The 21,985-nt window shown below is 39.7% G+C and overlaps 1 protein-coding gene across 1 annotated transcript in view; it reads left to right on the top strand.

Annotated features, from left to right (window-relative positions):
* The window catches only part of GALNT10 (polypeptide N-acetylgalactosaminyltransferase 10), a 74,545-nt gene extending 56,656 nt beyond the window's left edge, over positions 1-17,889 (top strand). The window contains exons 8-12 of the mRNA XM_054976025.1: positions 4,071-4,178; positions 6,981-7,202; positions 8,261-8,377; positions 15,176-15,325; positions 15,923-17,889. Coding sequence (XP_054832000.1) covers positions 4,071-4,178; positions 6,981-7,202; positions 8,261-8,377; positions 15,176-15,325; positions 15,923-16,090 — 765 coding nt within the window. The 3' untranslated portion in view covers positions 16,091-17,889. The remainder of the gene's footprint in view (positions 1-4,070; positions 4,179-6,980; positions 7,203-8,260; positions 8,378-15,175; positions 15,326-15,922) is intronic.
* The last annotated feature ends 4,096 nt before the right edge of the window (positions 17,890-21,985 follow it).

The following is a 21,985-nucleotide window of genomic DNA, read 5'->3' on the forward strand; positions in this document are numbered from 1 at the left end:
AGGACACAGTCCCAGGTGCCGATCTACTCCAGAGAACATTCAACATCATCATGCAGATCTATATCATGAAGTTCATGATCAGTGTTGTACCCACTATATACCTCCGCTACCAGTGGCCAGAAGGACCTGGAAAATGCCATGCCTCCCCATATCGAAGACTGTCTACTTCTACAAGCAAGACATACACCCCACCTCCTCATCATTCACCACTGGAATATTATTCCACCCAAGACTCAGACAAAGAATATTAGTATCTTGAAGGTTACAAAATTGGATCCAAGACTGTGTCGGATCTGTCCCCTGATGACAACATTGGGGCATCCAGGATGGTTCAGGATCACCATATGAAGACATCAGGATGGTTTCAGAACAAATGACAAGAATGGCACATGCACTTGAGATAGACATTTCCTCCTCTGGTCCTAAAACCAAAGACAAAATCCTGACTATACAATAACACACCACCTGTGGTCACACTCCCCATTTTGGTAATCACATATCAGTGTCCTAGAACTAAGAACTAAGAGCCATATGTGACGCTCTTGTCTCCTTTTCAGCAATACTACATGGCAGAGATGTGCAGGTTCAAACAGACAACACCACAGCGATGTTCTACCTCAACAAATAAGGGGATACTGCATCTGTGATCCTTTGTACAGAGGCCACTGCCACCTAAAATTGAGTAATTTCCAAATAATCCTAGGTTATTTCTGTGCACTTCTATCTGGTGGTTTATCCACATCATTTCTCAAGGTGCATTTGGCAGCAATCTCTGCCTTACATGACTTGGTTTAGGGGAAATCATTTTTTTGAACCATACCTCACATCAGTTCTTGAAGGAAATGGCTAACTTTTATCCCTCAATTACTAGAATTACCCCACAGTGGTCATTATCCTTGGTGCTGTCCCACCTTATGCTAGCACCTTTTGAACCTCTAGCCACATGTACTTTGGAAATGTTGTCACTTAAAACTAGCTTTTTTGTAGCTGGCCTGTCACATCAGCCAGAAGGGCTGGTGAGTTATCAGTTCTTAGAGACAACCCTCCCTATATCAAGTTTCATGAGGAGAAGGTGGTACTCAGACCCAGCTGATAGTTCTTGCCTATGGTGGCACAATTCCACTTAACAAAGAACATAATATTGGCTGTGTTTTTTCCTAACCCACAATCAAACTGGGAGAGAGCATTATACATGCTTGATGTCAAAAGGGTATTATCCTTTTAATTACATAGAAGGAGCTTGTTTTGTACAGATCCTCATCTTTTCGTATGTTTTGGTGGTACCAATAGGGACAGTAGGGCTTCTGCCAGAACTATGTCCAGGGGGATTGTCTCTACAATCCTGTCACCATACAAGCAAGCTGCCCTCAATTGTTCATTTCAACTGCGAGCACATGCAACAAGGTTTCAGGCATCATCATCTACCATACTCCAGGGTGTGTCTCTACAGAACTTCTGCAAAGCAGCTACTTGGTCATCCTCGAATACGTTTGTCTAACACTATGTAGTAGACATTAATTCCAGATGAGAAGATGGAAGAAAAGTGGGTATAATAATGAACAAGGTGTTGAGTAGAAAATTATACACTTGTAATTTGTTTTTATCTTCTACTTTATTGAGTGTGTGGTGTGGTGTTTTTCTCACAATCCTGAGGCTATGTTGGTATGTCAGAAAAATTATATTATATACTTTATTGCTCTTCATGAGCTCCTTTCCTTTGTTCTTCAAAGCTTACAGTTACATGATATGATACGTTTTTACTACTGCTCCTGATGGTTTCCCTGTTTTCAGACATCTTTACCTTTCTGCACTAATCACTGTTACTAGCATCTGAATGAATTCTTGTAGTGGACATACTGTTACTGGGATCATGGGGCTCTTGTGGATTTTGATAAGCTGTCTAAACATAAATTGAATTCTGAAGAAGCAAACTATTGATTTAGAAGATAAATGACTATTTCTGCTCACTGGTATTTCAACAAGCTCTGTCCAAGGAGAAGTAACTTGTGTACACTTTTACATCCTTACATATACTTCTTATAGGCTGCTTTGGACTTTTAAATCAGCAGATAAAGTAGTTACTTTTTTACAAATTAAGAGTAATAGAATGAGCAATGCCACCCGCATTCAGATACAGTTGAATGAGCTACTGTAAACAATTTACCAAATTCTCTGGACTAGTTATTAAAACTGGAGTAAAAGATCAAGTTTATGGGGTTAGTATTGGATAAATATTAGCCAGAGTAGCTCAGGAAGCAGAAAATCCTTGATCCATGGTTCAACCCTGGCTTTAACAAAACTTTCAGTCCTTTCTCACTTTGCCTGATTTATTCTGAGCCAGTGTGGTATAGTGGTTAGATTGGGTTCAGTTCACACTGTTTCAAAAGCTGTTGACTTTGGACCAGTTACTCTCTCAGCTTAACTTTACTTGCAGTGCTGTGAACATGAAATGGGCAGAGGGAAATTACATGCAATGCACCAAGCTCTTTGGAGGAAAAGTGTAATAAAAATAATCAATTCCCATTGGATTTGGATTTGGATCAAAAAAGGTGTAAAATAGTTTTGGGCTAGAAGAACGGCAAGGCTGTTCATGATAGGACATTTTGGAGCTTGTTAATTCGTAGAGTGACCATAACTGGGAAGCAGCTTGATTACACATAACACAGAGAGAGAACAGAATTTCAAAAACAATGCTATGTATCGATGGTTGTTGTGGGTTTTCCGGGCTGTATTGCCGTGGGCAATACAGCCCGGAAAACCCACAACAACCATCATTCTCCGGCCGTGAAAGCCTTCAACAATACAATGCTATGTATCGATTAATATAAATAGACACATTTTCTCTGGAATCTGCCCAGACACAGCAGTGGTGATGTTGCATTGAAAAAAATGGTCTCACAATATTTTCATAGTATTGTGTCTATTAATAAAAAGCCATCTTTTCCTGAAGCTGCTCTCTTCACATTCAGGAACTGATAAACCCATCCCCTGTCAACATCACTGGTCAGCAGCAAATGATTCAGCACCGCTCACTGTAATAGTTAAATTCATATTGGAAAGGCAGCAGTATTGAGATTCTTGTGCAGAATAAAAGCAGGAAGTCTGAAGCTGTTGGGTTGTAGTGGCAGCCAACCAACAACAGCCTCAATGAAACCTTTGTTGGAACATTAAAATGTTTTATCTTAGCAAACATGGCCAGATAATCTTTAAGTCATTCAGGAACCAGTCTGTTTATAAATGCCCACGGTACTTTAAAACAGATTAAGTACATTATTATTGGTTAAAGAACGTAAATTCTTTTTTAAGCCTAGTGGAATGCATGCATTCAACAGTAGCTCTGCTTCACTCACTGAAGCTGGCAATAATTATTTGTACCAGGTTTGCACAATTTTCAATCAGGTGTTAATATGTGATTTCAAATTTCTATGATTTGCCCTTTGGAGTTATTTCATCCTAACTACATGGGAAGTAGTCATATCCATGCAAGTCAAGTTAAAATGGGCATTATTGTTGTTGGTGGTAGTGTTATTATTATTGATGGTGATGATAGCACTTATATACCACTCTTCTAGACAGATTAGTGCCCCACCCAGAATGGTGAATAAGTTAGTATTGTTATTGTCCCCACAATACAGCTGGGGAGCTGGTGCTGAGAGGAGTAGGCCCCCTACTCAGCTCACAGCAGTAGTGGGATTTGAACCAGTAGAGTGCTGATTCGCAGCTGAACCACTTAACCACTGTGCTACAGCCGCTCAGTATTGCTCTATAAAAATCACCTAAGACACAGTTGTACCCCGTTTTGGTTCTTCATGTTCCAAATGACTTGCTAGATTATTTCTTCTTGTTGCTGTACAGTTTGACATTGCTTTTATGACTATACTCTTAGACAATATCAGATACGTATAGCTAGGAAAGCCAACAGCCAGATCTACAGATGAGATTTAAATGTATTTATGGTAAACATAAAACTTTGTTCCTCAATGACTTATTATTTCTGGCTTGAAAGGCATTGATTTCCTTCATTTTTTAAAGAAAACTTATTTCTACTTATTTTTTCTATTGCTTCACAGGTTTGGATGTGTGGGGGTCGCATGGAAGATATTCCTTGCTCCCGAGTAGGCCATATCTACAGAAAATATGTCCCTTATAAGGTGCCAACAGGAGTCAGTCTGGCAAGGGTAAGAAATTTCACATTATGTTTCCTTTGCTTCTTCAAAGTTTTCTAGAAGAGATTTCATCTTTTTTTTAGTTTGCATTGTTCTAAGAGAAGTTACCTGTTAATATATGGCTGCTTCTGTATTACGTAAAGAGCCCCGTGGTGCAGAGTGGTAATCTGCAGTACTGCATCCCAAGCTCTGCTCACGACCTGAGTTCGATCCTGGCAGAAGCCAGGTTCAGGTAACCAACTCAAGGTTGACTCAGCCTTCCATCCTTCCAAGGTCAGTAAAATGAGTACCCAGTTTCCTGGGGGTAAAGTGTAGATGACTGGGGAAGGCAATGGCAAATCACCCCGTAATAAAAAGTCTGCCAAGAAAATGTCATGATGCGATGTCCCCCCATGGGTCAGTAATGACTTGGTACTTGCACAGGGTACTACCTTTACCTTCTGTATTACTTTCTGCAAAATTCACTCATCAATAAAGGGACAATAAGGCAATTAAATTACACTTCATATAATGAAAGTTTAATGCATTTATGGAAATGACTCAGACAATTGACACATTTTCTCCTAGGCACCATCTCTCTGATCTAAGAGCCAAGGCATCCCCCAGGTGTACTGAGTGGATCTCAAATGTACTGTTCTTGAGCAAGGTGATTGAACCAGTGGTAGTTGGGGAACTTCCTGGATTCCTGAAAGAAGTGGATTGTTTGGATACATTCCAATCTGTTTTCAAGCCTGGTTATGTGACTGAAATGGCCTTGGTCACGCTGGTGGATGACCTGTGCTGGGAGATGGATAGAAAGTGCGACTCTGAATTCTGTGGGCCCTCTCAGCAGCCTTTGATGTCCTCAACCACCTTTCAGGGTTGGGACTGGGAGGCCCTGATCTGTGGTGGTTTTGGACAAATTCAGAGTATGGTACTGGGTGACTGCTGCTCCTCCCCTTGGCCTCTGGCCTTCAGGGGCCTGAAATATTGCATTTTGTCTCCTTTGCTTTTCATCATCAACATAAATACACTGGGGGAGGTCATCCAGAGATTTGGCCTGATTTGCCACCAATATGCAGATGACACTTAGTTCTACCTCATGCTTCCAACAGATCCCAGGGAGGATGTGGGAACTGAACAGGTGCCTGAAGGAAGTTCTGGATTGGATGAGGGCTAACAAACTGAAACTTAATACTGACAAAATTGAGATGTTACTGGTGGGGGAAGGTCTGACCCAGGATATGGAATATCTCCTGTTCTTGATGGGATTGCATTTCTCTTAAAAGAGTAGGCTTGTAGCTTGGGGATGCTACTGGACCCAAGACTTCTATTGGTTAAACGCATGGCAGCAGTGGCCAGGTTACCTTTCACCAGCTTCGGCTAGTGAGCCAGCTACAACCCTTCCTGAGTGGGAAAGATTTTGCCACTGTGGAGCATACCCTGATGAGATTACTGCAATGCACTCTACATGGGGCTTCCTTTGAAAACTGTCCAGAAGCTACAATTAGTACAGAATGCTGAAGCTAGAATGTTGATCAGAGTGGGTCACAAGGCCCATATTATTCCAGTCTTCTTCCATCTATACTGGCTCCCAATTTGCTTCTGCTGGTATTGATTTTTAAAGCCCTTTATGGCTTTGGGCCAACATACTTTAAGGATCTTCTTCTCCTATATGACCTTACTGATCATTTTTGGATGCCCCCACTGTCTGAGACTAGATGGGTGGCAACCTGAGAGAGGTCCTTCTTGGTTGTGACACCAACATTTTGGACAGATTTACTCATCTTCTTCTGTTATTGTCATCTGCCAGCAACTGGAGATTTTTCTTTTTTGTCCGGCATACCCTCAGTAAACTCTTATTGGCCCTCCTCCCTGGTTGTGTTGCTTATTGCTTTGAAAAACATTTTACATACACATCTTAAATGTTGTTTTAATATTTAAAATGTTTTGATGCCTTGATGTTCACTGCCATCAGGAACTCTGTTAGCATGGAAAGGAACCATGGGAATGTTTTAAATAAATAAATAAATAAAATATAAGTTTTTTTATTTGGCTTTCAAAGATGCCAAATAAAAATGTTAAAATGGGAAGGGGCTCCCTCTGGCGGAAAAAGGAAGAAACAACATAAAATTTGTATGCCTGTTCTTGTTCTGCTGCAGCTGATTGACTAAATTGTGTGTCCAGTTTCACAATGATATTCCTTATTTGTAAATTCTGTTGCTTATAGCCTGACTTAATTCAGCCTTTGTAGAACCTGTGGAGTTTTGGACTTGGGAACATTCTGAGGCCCAGTCAGATGCTACCGTTTGACAAATGTTTCTCCAGACCCCCTTTGACCTAGGACCACTAGTCAGCCATCCAAATATAAGCATCACAGAGACATGAAGGAGCAAAAACTGCTTATTGTTGTTTGCAAAGTATCTGCATTAGGCATACATCATGACAGCTTTCCCCATCATAGGTAAGCTAGATTCTCAATTCTCTTCTAGGATCCTGAACTGTTAAGAGGGAGCTGAGCAGAACAGCCCTCTGTCTCCCTTCTGGAATGTGGCTGTTCAAGTGTCATGGATACATTGTACTATACTGAAGTATAAATCTACTGGCTACCTTGTCAACCACAACGAATTGACTCTATGACTATGGCTGTAGAATTTTGATTTTTAAACCCATAAATTACTTTTCTTAACATTCATATATACCACTAACAGAGCAGTGTCACTTGCAGTAATTGTGTGAGAATCTTTGAGAATGTCATACATGTCTAGTTTAAATTAAACTCATGGATATGCTTTCTTTCACTTACACCTTTAAAAAATATTGACACCTATGCAGAACCTGAAGCGTGTCGCTGAGGTGTGGATGGATGAATATGCAGAATATATTTACCACAGAAGACCTGAATATCGGCATCTCTCAGCAGGAGACGTGACTGCTCAGAAAGAACTTCGTAATAATCTCAACTGCAAAAGTTTCAAATGGTTCATGACTGAAGTTGCTTGGGATTTGCCAAAGTTCTACCCACCAGTGGAGCCTCCAGCAGCTGCCTGGGGAGAGGTTGGTTCATTCAGGAACTCAGCAATATCAGATGAAAGCAAGAAGCCCCACCCAGCCATGCCTTGGAGTGTGGTTGCAGATCTAACCACAGGATTTCCAGTACCTGCTGATTCCATCCCTGAGTGTAGGCAGCACATTGTTATGCATGTAGCTTCATTTACACTTGTTTGTATAAGACTGCTTGCTAGAATTGAGCAAGTGAGTGTCTATAATTTTATTTCAGATAGAGCTAGAAATACCAGTTTGTAACATTTTAGCCTTTTTCAGCTTAAAAAAGGAAGAAGAATAAGTTACCATATTAAAGAAAAACAGTCTTTTTATTCCTCCTTTCCAATCCAACAGTGAACTTCTAGTTTAGTGGGGAGAGGGGAAATCAGATATAATTTGCAAAGGTTTCATAGCTGACATTGTATTTAGTAAAGTGAAGATTTTTGTATATAAAGCACTTAAATGTAAAACTCTGACCAGCCAGAGTGTGGAACTTAAAAGCACAGGACAAGCCCCTTGCAATGATAGAAAATCCTTTTTACAATACTTTGGCTCATTTATTTAGGCTTTATTTATATATCTTGTTGAAAAGTGATTTTGACTTTGTTTCAGAACCCCCTAATGTTAAGTTCTATTAAACTGTAGAAATCCATGTGTACTATACTTCTGATGCATACAACTTGAGACTTTGATAGGGGAAACATAGCAGTGGGCTTAGAAGATAATAAATCCAAATCTTTTACTAATGTTTTAAAAAATATTTTGAAACCAACCAGGGACATCAGCTTCATACTTAACTGCTTATTGAATAATTATCAGGTCAGACTTAATTTGTACTGAATGTGCTGATTGAATTCTTTTTTCATTGCTCTGGATTCCTTTTTTGACTTCTCGGTTCCTGAGCCTTTTTTCTGCTTGTACCTTAAAAAAAAGTTGTCATTCTTACATCAAGTAAAGTCTTTGTATGAATAAAAGTTTCTTCTAAAAGAACTTCTTAAGCATATTTATTTCATGGCTACCAGTATGTGCAAAAGATACTTGCAGAACTAACCATTGATTTACTCCTGCAGATCCGTAATGTAGGGACTGGTCTGTGTGCAGATACCAAACATGGAGCCCTGGGTTCACCATTAAGGATTGAAACCTGTGTGAAAGGCAGAGGAGAAGCAGCCTGGAACAATGTACAGGTATGTGTTTTTATTTTTTTTAAACTAGCTCATTCTCAGATTGCCTTGATAGAGGAATGTATAAACAAACTTCTAAGTAGAAGCTATTAAAGTATTCTAATAGATTTAGGTATGCTGTAATAGCAGTGAAATTTTTGTTTAGGGGGTGAAACGTAGCATAGTTCATAGCGTAAATTCCAAGTAAACATGCTAGTCATAAAACAAATCGAAATTCTTAGTAGGAAAATACAGTATGGTTATAGACCTACAGGTCCCACACCGGGGAGGATTCAGGTTGAAGAGAGTGTCTAATCCTCTTCTTAGTGCCTCTAGTGAACCTCTGCAAGGAGGGGTGAGTCTCACTTCATGCCAAGACCCTCCTCCCCCAAGGAGGAGACACTGACAGTGTACAGTACTCAAGTGATTATTTTGGCACTAATGGACTTTCTTCCAAGGCTTTGAGGGCATCATGCTGACCTACTCAGGACAGGCATTGAGATCATGAAAGCCCATTTGACCAGATGAAGTGGGGAGTAGGAGAAGGCTCATGTTTACAATCTTCACAACTATTCAAAGAATCTTCCCTGCTTAGTCTCACCTAGCTTATCTATATGAAAAACACATACTGGGTCAACTAAATATCAAGATAGTCTGGGCAAGGGAGAATGGAATCTGAACAACAGAATCTTCATCTTGGTCATGAACAAACTAGGGACTTCTGTCATAGACCTGTTTGTCTTACCCAAGCAATGCAAAAGTCCATCCACAGATCTGAGTGTCAAAAAGCAGGTGACATGATATCCTGTTAGCTGCTCTCTAAGGGGTATTGTGTAAAAGAGAAATAAAGATGTCTTTTAATTAAAGCCCCAGGAAATCAGACCCTGGGAAGACTTTTTTTTCTTAGGAAGAGAGGGCAAAAAAGTTTTCACATTGCCAGAGGGGAGATACAGTTTGAACCATTTGTTCCACTATCAAACTGGGCTAGAAAGAATGTTGTGTGAGCTATGATTGTCAGTAAAGCCAGAGCCTACATGCAGAATATGCATGGGTGACAAACAGGCTGGCCTAGAGGATGCACAAGGCATGCTTCCAAACCCAGGACTGATGTGGGGAGGGGGAACACTTCAGGAGAAGGAGTTTAAAAAGATCTGTTGGTCCTTGGTGTGTTCATTCTGGATCAGGAGGTGAAGGGGGGCATGTTTGCCTCTATTACCTTTGCTTTGGGGAACAGGACATCCATCCTATTGGTTTGAATTTGGGATGCCAAGGTAATATCAAAGTAAACTTTAAGTCTGACTAATAAGGATGTTTTATTTTTCTTTCTTCGGTTCTGTTCAGCCTTTATGGCATATTATCCTCTTCCTAGCATTTTTGTGCCCTGCAGCATATTTAGTCTAGTACAGTAAAAGTGTTAAGTTTCTTCCCCTCATGCCTAGCTGTTCATTCATGCTTCACTATCTGCATGTGTTCAGCGGCTCACCAGTACCAAACTGCTGGTGAAAGAGAAGCCTGAAAAATCAGTTTGATGGTGGCAGGTCCAGAGACTTTATAGAGCAAAGGGAAGTGAAAGTGTGGGATTCTCTCCTATGCAAGCACATGCACACATCTTTCCTAGAGCAATACAGGGGGTGTCATATATGCCCCCAATCAACAATGTTGGCCCGAGGGGTGGTATATAAATTGAATGTTGTTGTTGTTGTTGACTATTAATGCTGATCTTCAAGATCCCCAGAATAATGAAAAAGATGAGCAGACAGAACAGAAGTAACACAACCCTTTACTGAACTAGTGAAGTTTTGAAACTTCATAGAGTACTTAATGCCTCACAGTTCTTCTCAGAGATCGCAGATCTTCAAAAGGGCCCTGAATCTCCATTCCAGACTAGTTCCAACTCACTACCTAGGACTCACTATCCCAGAAACTAGGCTATCATTCTATAAAATCATTTTCATCCTGAGAGCATCTACAGATCACATCTACAAATCTCTTGAGGGCCTTTTGCAGATGGTGCAGATGTAATTGTTACAGAACCATCAGCACAGGGATCACTAGATTCCTGTGCTTCTTACAAGACATACTTGGGGCTTAGGCTGAACACTCTGCAATGGTATGCCACAGCCAAAGCCTCAGTCCTGAAACTCCAAAATGTTGTTCTTTTGTCCAAACACAAACAGATCAGAGGATTCCTGAGACGAGCTTCTCTTCTACAGCTCTCTGCAGTCTATGGCTTTGCATTCTGACACCTCCAGCTACTACTTAAGGCACTCACCAAGCTGTCCTTTGAATCCATAAGAGTTCTCTTTGAAGCTTTTAATACATAACTCTTGTCTAGTAGTGATTTTCTCTGCTAAGAGGGTATCTGAGTTAGGAGCCCTGTCACTTGAGGGTTAGAGATGCGATTTTTCCTCCGGCAAGGTGATTCGGAGGATAGACATAGTCTTTAGGTGACTATTAACTCTTCTTTCCATCGTAGCTAGGACATAATCCTGTCCTAATCCTAAACACCCCAAGGAGAAGTGGTATAACCTCAGGAAGACTTTGAATCTACATTGACCAACCAGAAAATTAAGAAAATGGGTTCCTTGTTTTCCACAGGCAATTCTTCAGGGGTAGGAAGGTTATCTACATCAGTCAGGAATACTTCCACCAGTGGGTCTCCTAAATAACTTTTTTTTACCAGATCAGTTCATCCAGCAAAATCCCTTCAGGGATTTGGGGCACAGTTCGGAATATCCTGATCCAAATGTGTTCTCCTTACACTGAGAGGGGAGAGAGGGAGGGTGTGTGTCTCTGTGTGTGTCTGTGTGTGAGAGAGAGAGTGATCCCAGATGCCAGTTCACCATCAAGCCTAGAAAGTTCACTGTGCTATCTAAGTATTTTCTGTAATGATTTTACTGAAGCATCTCTCAGCATTTTTATACTGGTGAAAAGGAGAGGAGGGGGTCCCCTTTAGCCTCTAAAAAACCTTTTTTGTATTATGCCATCTGCATGAACATAAACCATGTGCAGTAGGGGCTGTAGTAGGAAGAGAAACAGGTAAAGATTGAGTGAAATAGCTGGCTGGGTCCAACCCAAAGTTTATTTATCACTTCACATCAGACTTAATAAATGAGCATGATGTTCTTGTCAATGCTAGTTTATTGCTTGTTTAATTTAACTTTACACCATTCTGTAGTGGCAGATGAATTCATTTCTTAAGCAGTAGCTTTCTATGCTGGTTCTGGAGGTTTTTAAAGCAATAATGGAATTATGAGAAATTGAGAAGTTAGGTTAGGGTTGCATGTTAGTATTTGTTGTGATGACCACCATGCATTTTTCAGCTTTGCATTGGATTTTTGGCTTGTTTCCAAATTCTACAAATTTGCATTTGCATACCCTATTACATCGTTTATTGAATGTCCCAGCTGTTGATCATATTGACTTACACTGTGTAATCCACCTTGAATCACAATGAGAAAGGCAGACTATAAATAGGGCTTTTTTTCTGCCAGAATGCTCCAGAACGGCATTCCGGCACCTCTCTGTATGTGGTGACCCCACCCCTTGATCTCCAGATGGAGATCAGTTCCCTTGGAGCAAATGGCCGTTAAGGTAAGCCTGCTCCTTGGGGGGAAGCACATGCATTGGGAGGGTGGGGGAACAGTGCTGGGAGCACACACTTGCACGGCAGTGGCCTGATCTAGGCTGAATTGGGCCCGATCTGGGCTTTTTCAGGCTTGTTTTGGCCATTTTGGGATGTTTGGGCCCAATTCAGGCCTGAAACGGCCAGGATAGGGCTGCTGCCGGGCAGGGGAGGGTACCGCCGCATGGCAGCAGCCCAATCCATGCCAATTCAGGCCTGATCCAGGCCATTTTGGGCCCATTTCGACCTAACTTGGGCCCAAAATGGCCAGGATCGGACCGCTGTCATGCGGGGAGTTTTCCCTTGCATGACAAATGCTCATTCCAGGCCAATTCAGGCCAGATCTGGGCTGTTTGGAGCCTGATTCGGCCCAGTTTGGGCCCAAAACACCCAAGATCAGGCCACTGCCTGACAGGGGAGTGCTCTCCCATGCAGCAGCTGTGCATTCCAGGCTGATTTGGGCCCAAATCAGGCCCCCTATGGAGCAGGAGCACTCCCAGGGCGGCCATGGCCTGCGTGATGATGTCACTTCCCAAAAGCGTGGAAGCGTGTGCGTACGCAAGGTACCCAATGAATTCCAACACCTCTTTCTCAGAAAAAAAGCCTTGTAAATAAATATATAAAACCAGGGTTACTTCTGTATTTATTCTTACTGAAAACCATTTTTAATTAATTTAATTGTTTAAAGAGTTTAGCTTGTGTGGAGCCATAATTAGAAAATAATTAGCTTGGCTCCTAAATTTGGCGTAATTTAAATGCATATAGCTTATGGGAGACAGTTAAACTCTGTAATGAGAGGTCTCTTTCAGATCCACTTTCCTTTTTCTGTGCTGTCCTGCCTGTTTTTTCTCCTTAGTTTTTTAAAAAAAGTTTTTATATTTACAGCTGCAGCTCCTAAAAGTGAGGGATATTATTGGTCCTGCTTCCGGAAGCGCATGGGCAGAAGTGCCCAGCCTGGGATGTTCTCCATCCACTGAGAAGAATTAATGTTGACAGAGTACCACCATTCTTTTTCAAAGCATCTGCTAAAACTAGTGATAGGAAATTATATTAATGGATATGTAGCGACATTCCGTAACCTTTTTGATTACCTTGCACATGATTTATGCCCCAGTAGATGTATTACTGCTCTTTTGATCTCTGGCTAACTATTCATCTTCTTCCCTCCCCATCTGTGTAATCTTCTGTTTCTTCCACCCCAAATTAAAGAGCAGAATTTTCTGGACATATTTCAGTCTGTCTCCAGGGTTGGTTTTGATATACAAACTGTCTTTGTCACCCTCGCTGATGATCTTTCACTGGGAAGAAAATCGGGGAGCGCAACCCTTTTCAGTCTCTTGGATCTCTTGGTGGCCTTCAATACCACCAACCAAAAGGAATCCTTTTGACTAGATGAAGAGGGGATTGGGGGCACTGTACTCCAACAGTGGTAGTCCAGGAGTCCCCAACCTTTTTGAGTCTGCGGGTACCTTTGGAGTTCTGACACAGGGTGGTGAGCGCAATCACAAAATTGCTGTCGCAGGTGGCAGAACCAACTGAAAATGTCAGGGAATGAAGTTATGCATAACTCTAATGGTAACTCTTTAACAGATCAGGAAAAAGCTCTGTTTATCTGGATGCCTTTTAAAATGAGCATACTGTTTTAAAATATTTTCTGGCATATACCCACAGCTTACCTTCAGTCATTCAGTGAAGATGGTAATGCTGTGGTGTCAGCTGCTCCCAAATCAATATTTTTAAAAATCTGCTTCGCCAGTCAGAAGCCCTCCTGTGCAGAAGTACCGTCTGGACCTGCCCACTTTCTGAAAACCCTTGGCAGGTACCAGGAAAGGCATCAATGGATGTCATGACACTCATGGGCACCACATTGAGGACTCCTGTTCTAGTGCTCTCTTTCTTTCATACAGTTACTAGAAAGTGGTACTTCTGAAAAGACAATCATTCAGTACTATGGCATTCATATAAGCTGTTCAGCATCTGTATGGAGTCTTTGAGAGAAGGCATCTAGAGAACTAAGGCAAATGACACCTAACTCTATTTCTGCTTTTGGGCATGTGAGGCAAAAGATGTTCTGAACTGATGCTAGTAGTAACAATGGACTTGTTGATGCCTAATAAACTGCAACTCATTCCATAGAAAAATGAGGAACTGTTGGTTGATGATAGGCAGTGGGGGATTATAAAGATAGTTTTTTCTGGTTCTAGTTGCACTCACTCTAAAGGAGCAGGTTTACAGTTTGCATACATATGGAGATCCAGATCTTTTATTTGATTAGACATTCACACACCTTATGCAGATAAACCAAATGTAGCCTTTCCTCAGATGGCATGGTTTGGCCACAGTTATCCATGCTAAGACAGTAACCTGACTGCATTATTGCAATGGATTATGTATGCCCTTGAAAAGAGTTTGGTTCCTATCTGGAACTAGGATACTTAAAGAATCACCTTCTTTCAGGCCCTTTGCCATGTAGCATCACCTTGTAAAGCTACACAGGTGGCTGCAAGGGTTTGGTCTATTCCGTAGTGGCACCCATTTATACAATGCCCCTCTTGTGGAAATTTATATCTATCTGGCTAGTTTTAGATACTAAGTGAAACCACTTTTCTTTTGCCTAGACTCTTGGTTGACTGTTTTAGTTTGTTTTTTCTCCCATCCTTCCTTTTTAAGTTAGTGAGCTGTGGATTCTTTTTTTTTTAGAACTGGCTGGTTGTCTTTACTAGATTTTATGATGACTAGTTTTATTAAGATTTTTATGACCAAATTCTGTTCTGTATTTTATGGTTGCTGGAAACTGTCTCATGAACACATATTAATAATTATGGGCATAAATATATATTTTAAGCAACAATCTCTTTTTTAGCTTAATATCATATCTAGATCAAGTAGTTCCTGATGTGGTGTTGTTCTGTCCACTATGCTTTTCCTGGACATTGGATTAATGTATTTTTCTGTGATACTCACATATAAAGCACAATCTTGATTTCATTGCTCAAAAATATAGATATGCCTGCTCCTATTATCTGTGTATATGAATGTGAGGCAGAAACATTTTGTGCTAGATATATTCTTAATTCCCTCTCTCAGGCTGAGGAGAGTAGTTATTCTCCACATTGAGCCTGGAAAAGAGGGGTAGATATAAAGAACTTTGTTTTTGTCTTCCAACATTTTTCCTGAGAGTTTGTCTATCCAACCAGGTTTTCACATTCAGCTGGCGAGAGGACATCCGTCCAGGAGATCCCCAGCACACAAAGAAATTCTGTTTTGATGCTGTTTCCCACAATAGCCCAGTGACTCTCTATGACTGTCATGGAATGAAAGGGAATCAACTCTGGAAATACAGAAAAGTGAGTATTTGCACTCATTAGTTAGAATGTATCAAACCATCATGATCACCTGTGAACTCTGAATAATATGGTTCATATTATAATATTTTGATGCAATAGCCACAACAGAAGAGAAACGTTTCTAGCAGTGACAGCAAAAGTAATTTATTTGTCTTAAGTATGCTATGAGAAACTTTGGAATTCTTAATACAAAAAAGGATACATCAAAGTTGAGTGGGTGTAGCACAATAATTTTCATACTGGTTTGGAAAGATTCAAAGTGGATACGTAAGGCAGAAACAAGAAGTTTATTCATTTATTTCATAAAAGGTGATTCCTAGTTGGATTCTAGTAATTCCAGTTGGATTTCATCAGTATGTATTTATATTTCCGCTGTATAAGTTTGTTTAAAATAATGTCAGGCAGCTTACAAAAGCAAAGCAATTAGAATAGTCAGAATTATAGAACACTCTGCATGTGAGAAGTATGTATTAAATAATAATTGGGGCTAAGTGACAAGTAGTGAAATAACAAAGACCTTTTCCTATTAAAGCTATTTTCTGTATATCTAGGAGATCAATCAGTCTAGCAAATTTATTTCTTAATTGTTTTCCTCAGGACAAGACTCTTTACCACCCAGTAAGTGGTAGCTGCATGGACTGTAGTGAAAGTGACCGAAAAATCTTTATGAGCACATGCAATCCATCATCTCTAACACAGCTGTGGGTATTTGAGCACACAAACTCAACAGTCTTGGAAAACTTTAACAAAAACCTTGATCTTTAAAAATGGAGTATATGTGTATATATTGCAGCTATAGTTTTTACAGGGGAGATGACAATTTTTTAAAAAAAATAATTAAAAAAAATTAAGGTAAAAGGGAGAATCTCAGGAGAGGATGTGACTATTGGGCCAGTCTTTACTTTAATGATGCTGCATCTTTATTTTTTGGGTAATCGAATCCCTTAAGAAATCTTGGAATCTAAGGTGCCATGATTATACCTGGAGTCTCGAATTCAGATTCTGTAGGAGACAATAGATTCCGCCCCCCGCCGCCCCCAACAGTCTTGACTCTCTGCTTCAAGGTAGCATTTTTCCATTGGGTGATTTAGAGTTATCATATGTCTTCCACACTACACTGTCTCAAAAGCCAAGCTCAAGGATCCAGACCACAACCAAAGGTGAGTGTTATGGCAATTGTGTATCTCCCGCCCAAATGCTTATGAAGCCAGTGCTGACATCCCAGTACACTGTCCCTTATTTAAATGGTATAAAGTTATTCCTGGTGCCTTTGTTGTGTGGCTGACAGCTGCAGTGGAAGGTGTGTAGGTAAAATCTTAGATTTTTTCTGTCTTGACTGCTAATGATCAAGACACAGGTAATCTCTCCATAGAGTTCCTTGTCTTTTTGTTTTGCACATGCCTCCTAATTTTTTATCCTTCTCTCCCACCAGCCCTGAATAACTTGAATTGGCTTTAACTTCTACATTTGCAATGCAAATAAAGTAGATAAAATTTAATATTTATGTGGACATCTAATTTTAACGTGTGTTCTGAGTTCAGAATACAGAACTTAATGTTCTATTAATCTTTGCTAGTTTAAAGCAATACCTGTCACCTTGAAAAAAAATCACTGGAATTTGTTCAGCAACTTGATACAAAAGCCTTTTCAGGGACTAGTGTTTCTTATTTCTGTATAATTTCATTTTTTCTTGGTACCACCTCCATATCCATCAAAGAGAATTTTAGTTAAATGCAATTGAATACTTAACAAATAATATGAGTTCTGGTCAAGCAAAAATATAAAAGAGGATGTGGGAAAATGTGACTCCTGTAAGCAAATAACAGCAGTTAAGGCCTCATACAGACAAATCTGGCATTTAATGGCAGTGGAGGAGGAACCGCACAGATTTCCTTACGGTTTTTCACCTCCATGCTCTCTTTTCAATTAAGGGAAACTGCAACTTCAGCTTCAAATTCTCTGCAGTTTGCCTGTTACGAACTACAGCATGTGTTGTATACACTTTGGGCAACCTGCTGCTAGAATAATCATGCAGCTTTTGGTAGGTCTGCAATATCAGAATAGTGGCCATTTTTAATGACACTTTCCAAGACACATCATGAAAGTTATCATTGGAGGAAGAAGAGATCAGTACCTGAAAACCATCTGATGCAAATAGATGCGAATTCACCGTAATTGGTGATTGCAAATGCTTGCTTGAATCTGACCTGTTACACTCAGTAGTAGCATACAATATGCTTTGTTTGCTGTGATTTTATACTAGTTAGACAAATCAGCCATGTCAAGAGTAATTACTAATTTAGTTCATCAGCCCTTCACACAAACAGAACTAAGGCTAAAATCCTAAGATCACTCAGTGAAACAATTCCTAGTGACATTATGACTTGCATTCAGATAAGCATATTTAATGTTGCAGTGTAATTCTCTTTTAGTTACGTATGTGTTGTTCCCATCAATGCAATTCCTTTCTCTCTAGAAATGATACCCTGCTACATCTAAAGCTGTATGTGTCGCATTCTAGGATTTTAAAGATTACCTTGTAATAAAACTTTGGGTTGATTATTGAGGAATTACATAATTTTAAGGTTGGTAATGAAGAAATTTAAATTGGTAAAGATTTTCTATTCCTTGGCTCCATTATCAACCAAAAGGGAAACTGCAGCCAAGAAACCAGAAGGAGACTGAGACTTGGAAGAGCAGCCATGAAGGAACTAGAAAAGATCTTTACGGATAAGGAAATGTCACTGGGGATCAAAATAACCCATACTATGGTATTCCCCATTACTATATATGGATGTGAAAGTTGGACAGTGAAGAAAGCTGATAGGAAAAAAATTGATTAATTTAAAATGTGGTGTTGGAGGAGAGTTTCACAGATACTGTGGGCTGCCAAAGGACAAATAAGTGAGTTCTAGATTGAATCAAGTCTAAATTCTTCCTAAAGGCTAAAATGACTAAACTGAGGTTATTGTACTTTGATCACATCATGAGAAGACAAGACTCACTGGAAAAAACAATAATGCTAGAAAAAGTAGAAGGCAGTAGGAAAAGAGGAAGACCCAAAATGAGATGGCTTGACTCAGGAAAGGAAGCCAGAACCTTCAGTTTGTAAGACCCAAGCAAGGCTGTCAATGGTAGGACATTTTGGAGATCATTAATTCATAAGGTCATAAATCAGAAGCAACTTGACAACATAAGTAGTAAATTTTCTTTCAGATACGAAGCCTTTTGTATCTAATCCACTTCATATAACTTTATACAATCTTCTAAACCATTGATTTTTTTCTGTATTTCTCCATGTTAGCATTCCAATGTACAACCTCTTCAGTTATGTGCTACCTGCAGTTTTGTGCTGTGCTTTTAGTGAGCTAGATAAATAAGCAGAAACCAATTTGACACCTTATACCAGTTTCACAGGAATTCCTTGCTGTGGATTTGGCTTATTTGAATCATTTTTCTCTCTCCTGATGGTCATTCCCTCTGTCAACATATTTTAAGGATAAACTATCATAATCCTTGTTGATCTCTTAAGTTCTGTAAAACTGCCCATTACATTATATATACAAAACCTGTGTTTTTAATCAAAAATTCCATTAGGGCAAAGTTTGTTTGTTTTAAAACTAGGTAGCAATGAAACATTTCCTGATTTTTTCCTGGGGGATTATTTTAATAATTTTCCAAGCCCTAAGGGAATTGAGAAGTGCTTTTCTCCTCTTAACAGGTTCTGTTTTGCACTTTCCAGTTTTATGACCTTATTGCTCTTTCATGGATTATATAATTGTCACGGTACACTCAAAAACACAGATTTTTGTTCTGTTTTGTTGTCCTGCCATAGTGTGTTCTCCTGGCATAGGAAGAAAATTAGAAAGATACTAATGGTTCTAGTACTCTTGACTATTTTTTGTCAATTGCATTCCTATCCTGACAATATTTTTTTACTTCCTTGTTTTATACATTAGCTAACTTTTAACTTTTTAAAAGGGTGAATAAGCACTCGAAAGTTTAGCAGTGTGTCTGTCTTCACTTAATAATGTATCTAGTATCTGGTGCTGTTTGCAAAGGACAGTTAACCAGATGGCCAACTTACAGGAATTTGTAAGCGTCAAAAGGGCAGTTCGCTCATATTTTATATTCCCTATTTAGGAATAGAATCACATATCCTTCTGGTTAGTTACCAGAACCTATTGTTTTCAAGAGCTGGTTCCAATTTTTTTCATTCATAGAAAAATATCTTTAGATATACTGATGGATTATCTTCACTTAAAGTTTTCTCATCCGTACTCTTTTGTATATGAGACTGCTCAGTGAGATCATCTGGAGCTTCGGTTTCATCAATATGAAGCTCTGTATTTAATAATTCAATCCTCAAGATATGTCTGTCTTGGTCCTGAACTAGTGCTTTGGGGTTGTGGTTGGGTGGCTAAGGCAGAACAAGTTGATGCTGAATCCAGACTAGGCAGAAGTAATGCTGGTTGGGAAGGTAGATATTCTAGGACTGGATCCACTTGTGCTAGTTGGAGTAAAGTTGGCTTTCTCAGACCAGGTTAAGAGCTTGTTGGTACTCATGGATCCTGCCTTGCTCTTTAAAAAGCAGTGTGGCATGGTTGTCTGGAGTGCCTTTTATATCAGCTGCATCTGGTGTGCTAGCTTTCTCTCTAGACTCTCCTGATCTGGCCACACGTATCTTCTATAACCTGATGGTTGAATTACTGCAACACATGCTACATGGGGCTGCCCCTGAAGACAACCAGTACAACTGTCCAAAATGCAGCAGCCCAACTATTGTCAGGGGCTAGCCATTTTGAATCAGTTGCATTGGCAGCCAGTTTATTTCTGAGTTCAATGCAAAGTGCTGGTTATGAGTTTTTTAAAGCCTTTCATGACTTGGGATGCGCATATTTGAATGAATGTCTCCTTCCATGTGTCCTGATGCATACACTACAGTCCTTGGGCAGCCATTTGTTGGCTGTCCCACCATTTAGGGTGACTCATCAGGCATGGACCAGAGCTCAGGCCTTTTCCATTGGGCTCCCTGAGAGAGTGAGGGAGTCCCCATCTTGGAAATCTTCAGGAGACACTGCAAGGCTTGCTTGCTTGTGAGGACTTTTGAGGGGGTGTGAATGGCAGTAATCTCTTAAGGGAGAAAGGAGCAAGAGAGACAGAGTCTGTTATTTTATCTTGGCTTTAATTTGGAAATGTTTTTAATCATTATTGGAAGCTGCCTTGAACCACACAGAAAGGTGGCATATAAACATGTTAATAAATAAATAAATAAAATGTGTGCAGGGTTAGTCATGAAAAAAAGTCATGTGAAATCTCTGGCTGTTTTGCAAGAATGATCCATGAGCAGGAATCCAGTATTCTTCACATATGACTCCTGCAAAAGACTGGAATGTAATGTGGGGAGATTTGTTTTAAGTAGCCTGTTTTTGCCCTCACAGTTTTATCTCTGTAGCCTGATCCTCTGTTTACATTATGACTTTATTCTAAAGTATGTGGGTTAAGGATGTAGAATTGGGGGAAAGTGCACTGTACCTTCTCATACCTTTGTCATTACAGACCTATTTTCTGGCAATCGGGGATAGACTACCATACCGCTACTTTACTTTTCTGTTTTTATTTAAAAGGCTTCTGCCCTCCCTGTCTCCTTTCAAAATATAACACGTCTTTTAACGTGTGCATCTTTTCTTCTGAGATGAAGTCACAAACCTAGCCATTTTTCAACTTGAGATTTCCATGTAATTCTCCAGCAGAAGCAGACTCATTTATGTGAAGGACAGGTTTTGTTGAGAGGAGATTCTTCTTTCTGCTTGGGTTTCTGGGTAGCACAGAAATATCTACAGTTGTTGTGTGGTTTAGAATTTCAAGAACTTCTGCACATTTCCGTCTAACTTATTCAAGAGATTCACTCAAGCCACTTGCAAGATTAACAGTGCAATCTTGAGAACATTTTCCAGAGAGTAGGCCCCAGTTAATAGTCCTGGGTAGAATTCTGAGTAGACCAGCTTAGGATAGTTTTTTAAATTGCCCAGTTTTCCCACTAAACCTTCCTAATAATAACTCTTCCTCCTTTCTTTTAAAATTTATATACGTTAATTTTATATAACTTTAAATCCTCCCCTTCTGAAGCATACCAAATTAAATTACGCTTGTTCAATGATTTAAAGCTCTAATGTGATAAATACTATTTATGAACTGCAGCACTAAAACAATACCTATCCAATTCTACCTAACAGGTAACTTTAAAATCCTAATAGAAACGCTATTAAATCTTAATAGTAACAATACCTAATCCTAACTAACAAGTAACTTGAAAAACCTATTAACTTTGTTGTTACTTATCTAATAATATTGACTTCACTCTAGTAATAAGACTTGAATAAGATGGGTAAAACTAAACTACAAGAGAAAACTAAACTACTGTTTTATATATCCCTCTATAACCCAAGAGATTACTCCTCTCTTGGGTTATTTGAAAATATTCCAAAGCAGGCTATATTTATTTAGAGGCTAGTTCAGTGTATTACTTATCCCTCCCTGGAACCTTTCAATCTCGATAGATACACTATATTATTTGTTACCCCTTTACAAAGCCCCATCATTGTCCTGCCACATATGGGCGAAAAGAAAAGAAATAACTGATTATGTCTGACCAGAATC

This window comes from Eublepharis macularius, chromosome 4 (assembly GCF_028583425.1).
Source record: "Eublepharis macularius isolate TG4126 chromosome 4, MPM_Emac_v1.0, whole genome shotgun sequence".
Classification (NCBI taxonomy): domain Eukaryota; kingdom Metazoa; phylum Chordata; class Lepidosauria; order Squamata; family Eublepharidae; genus Eublepharis; species Eublepharis macularius.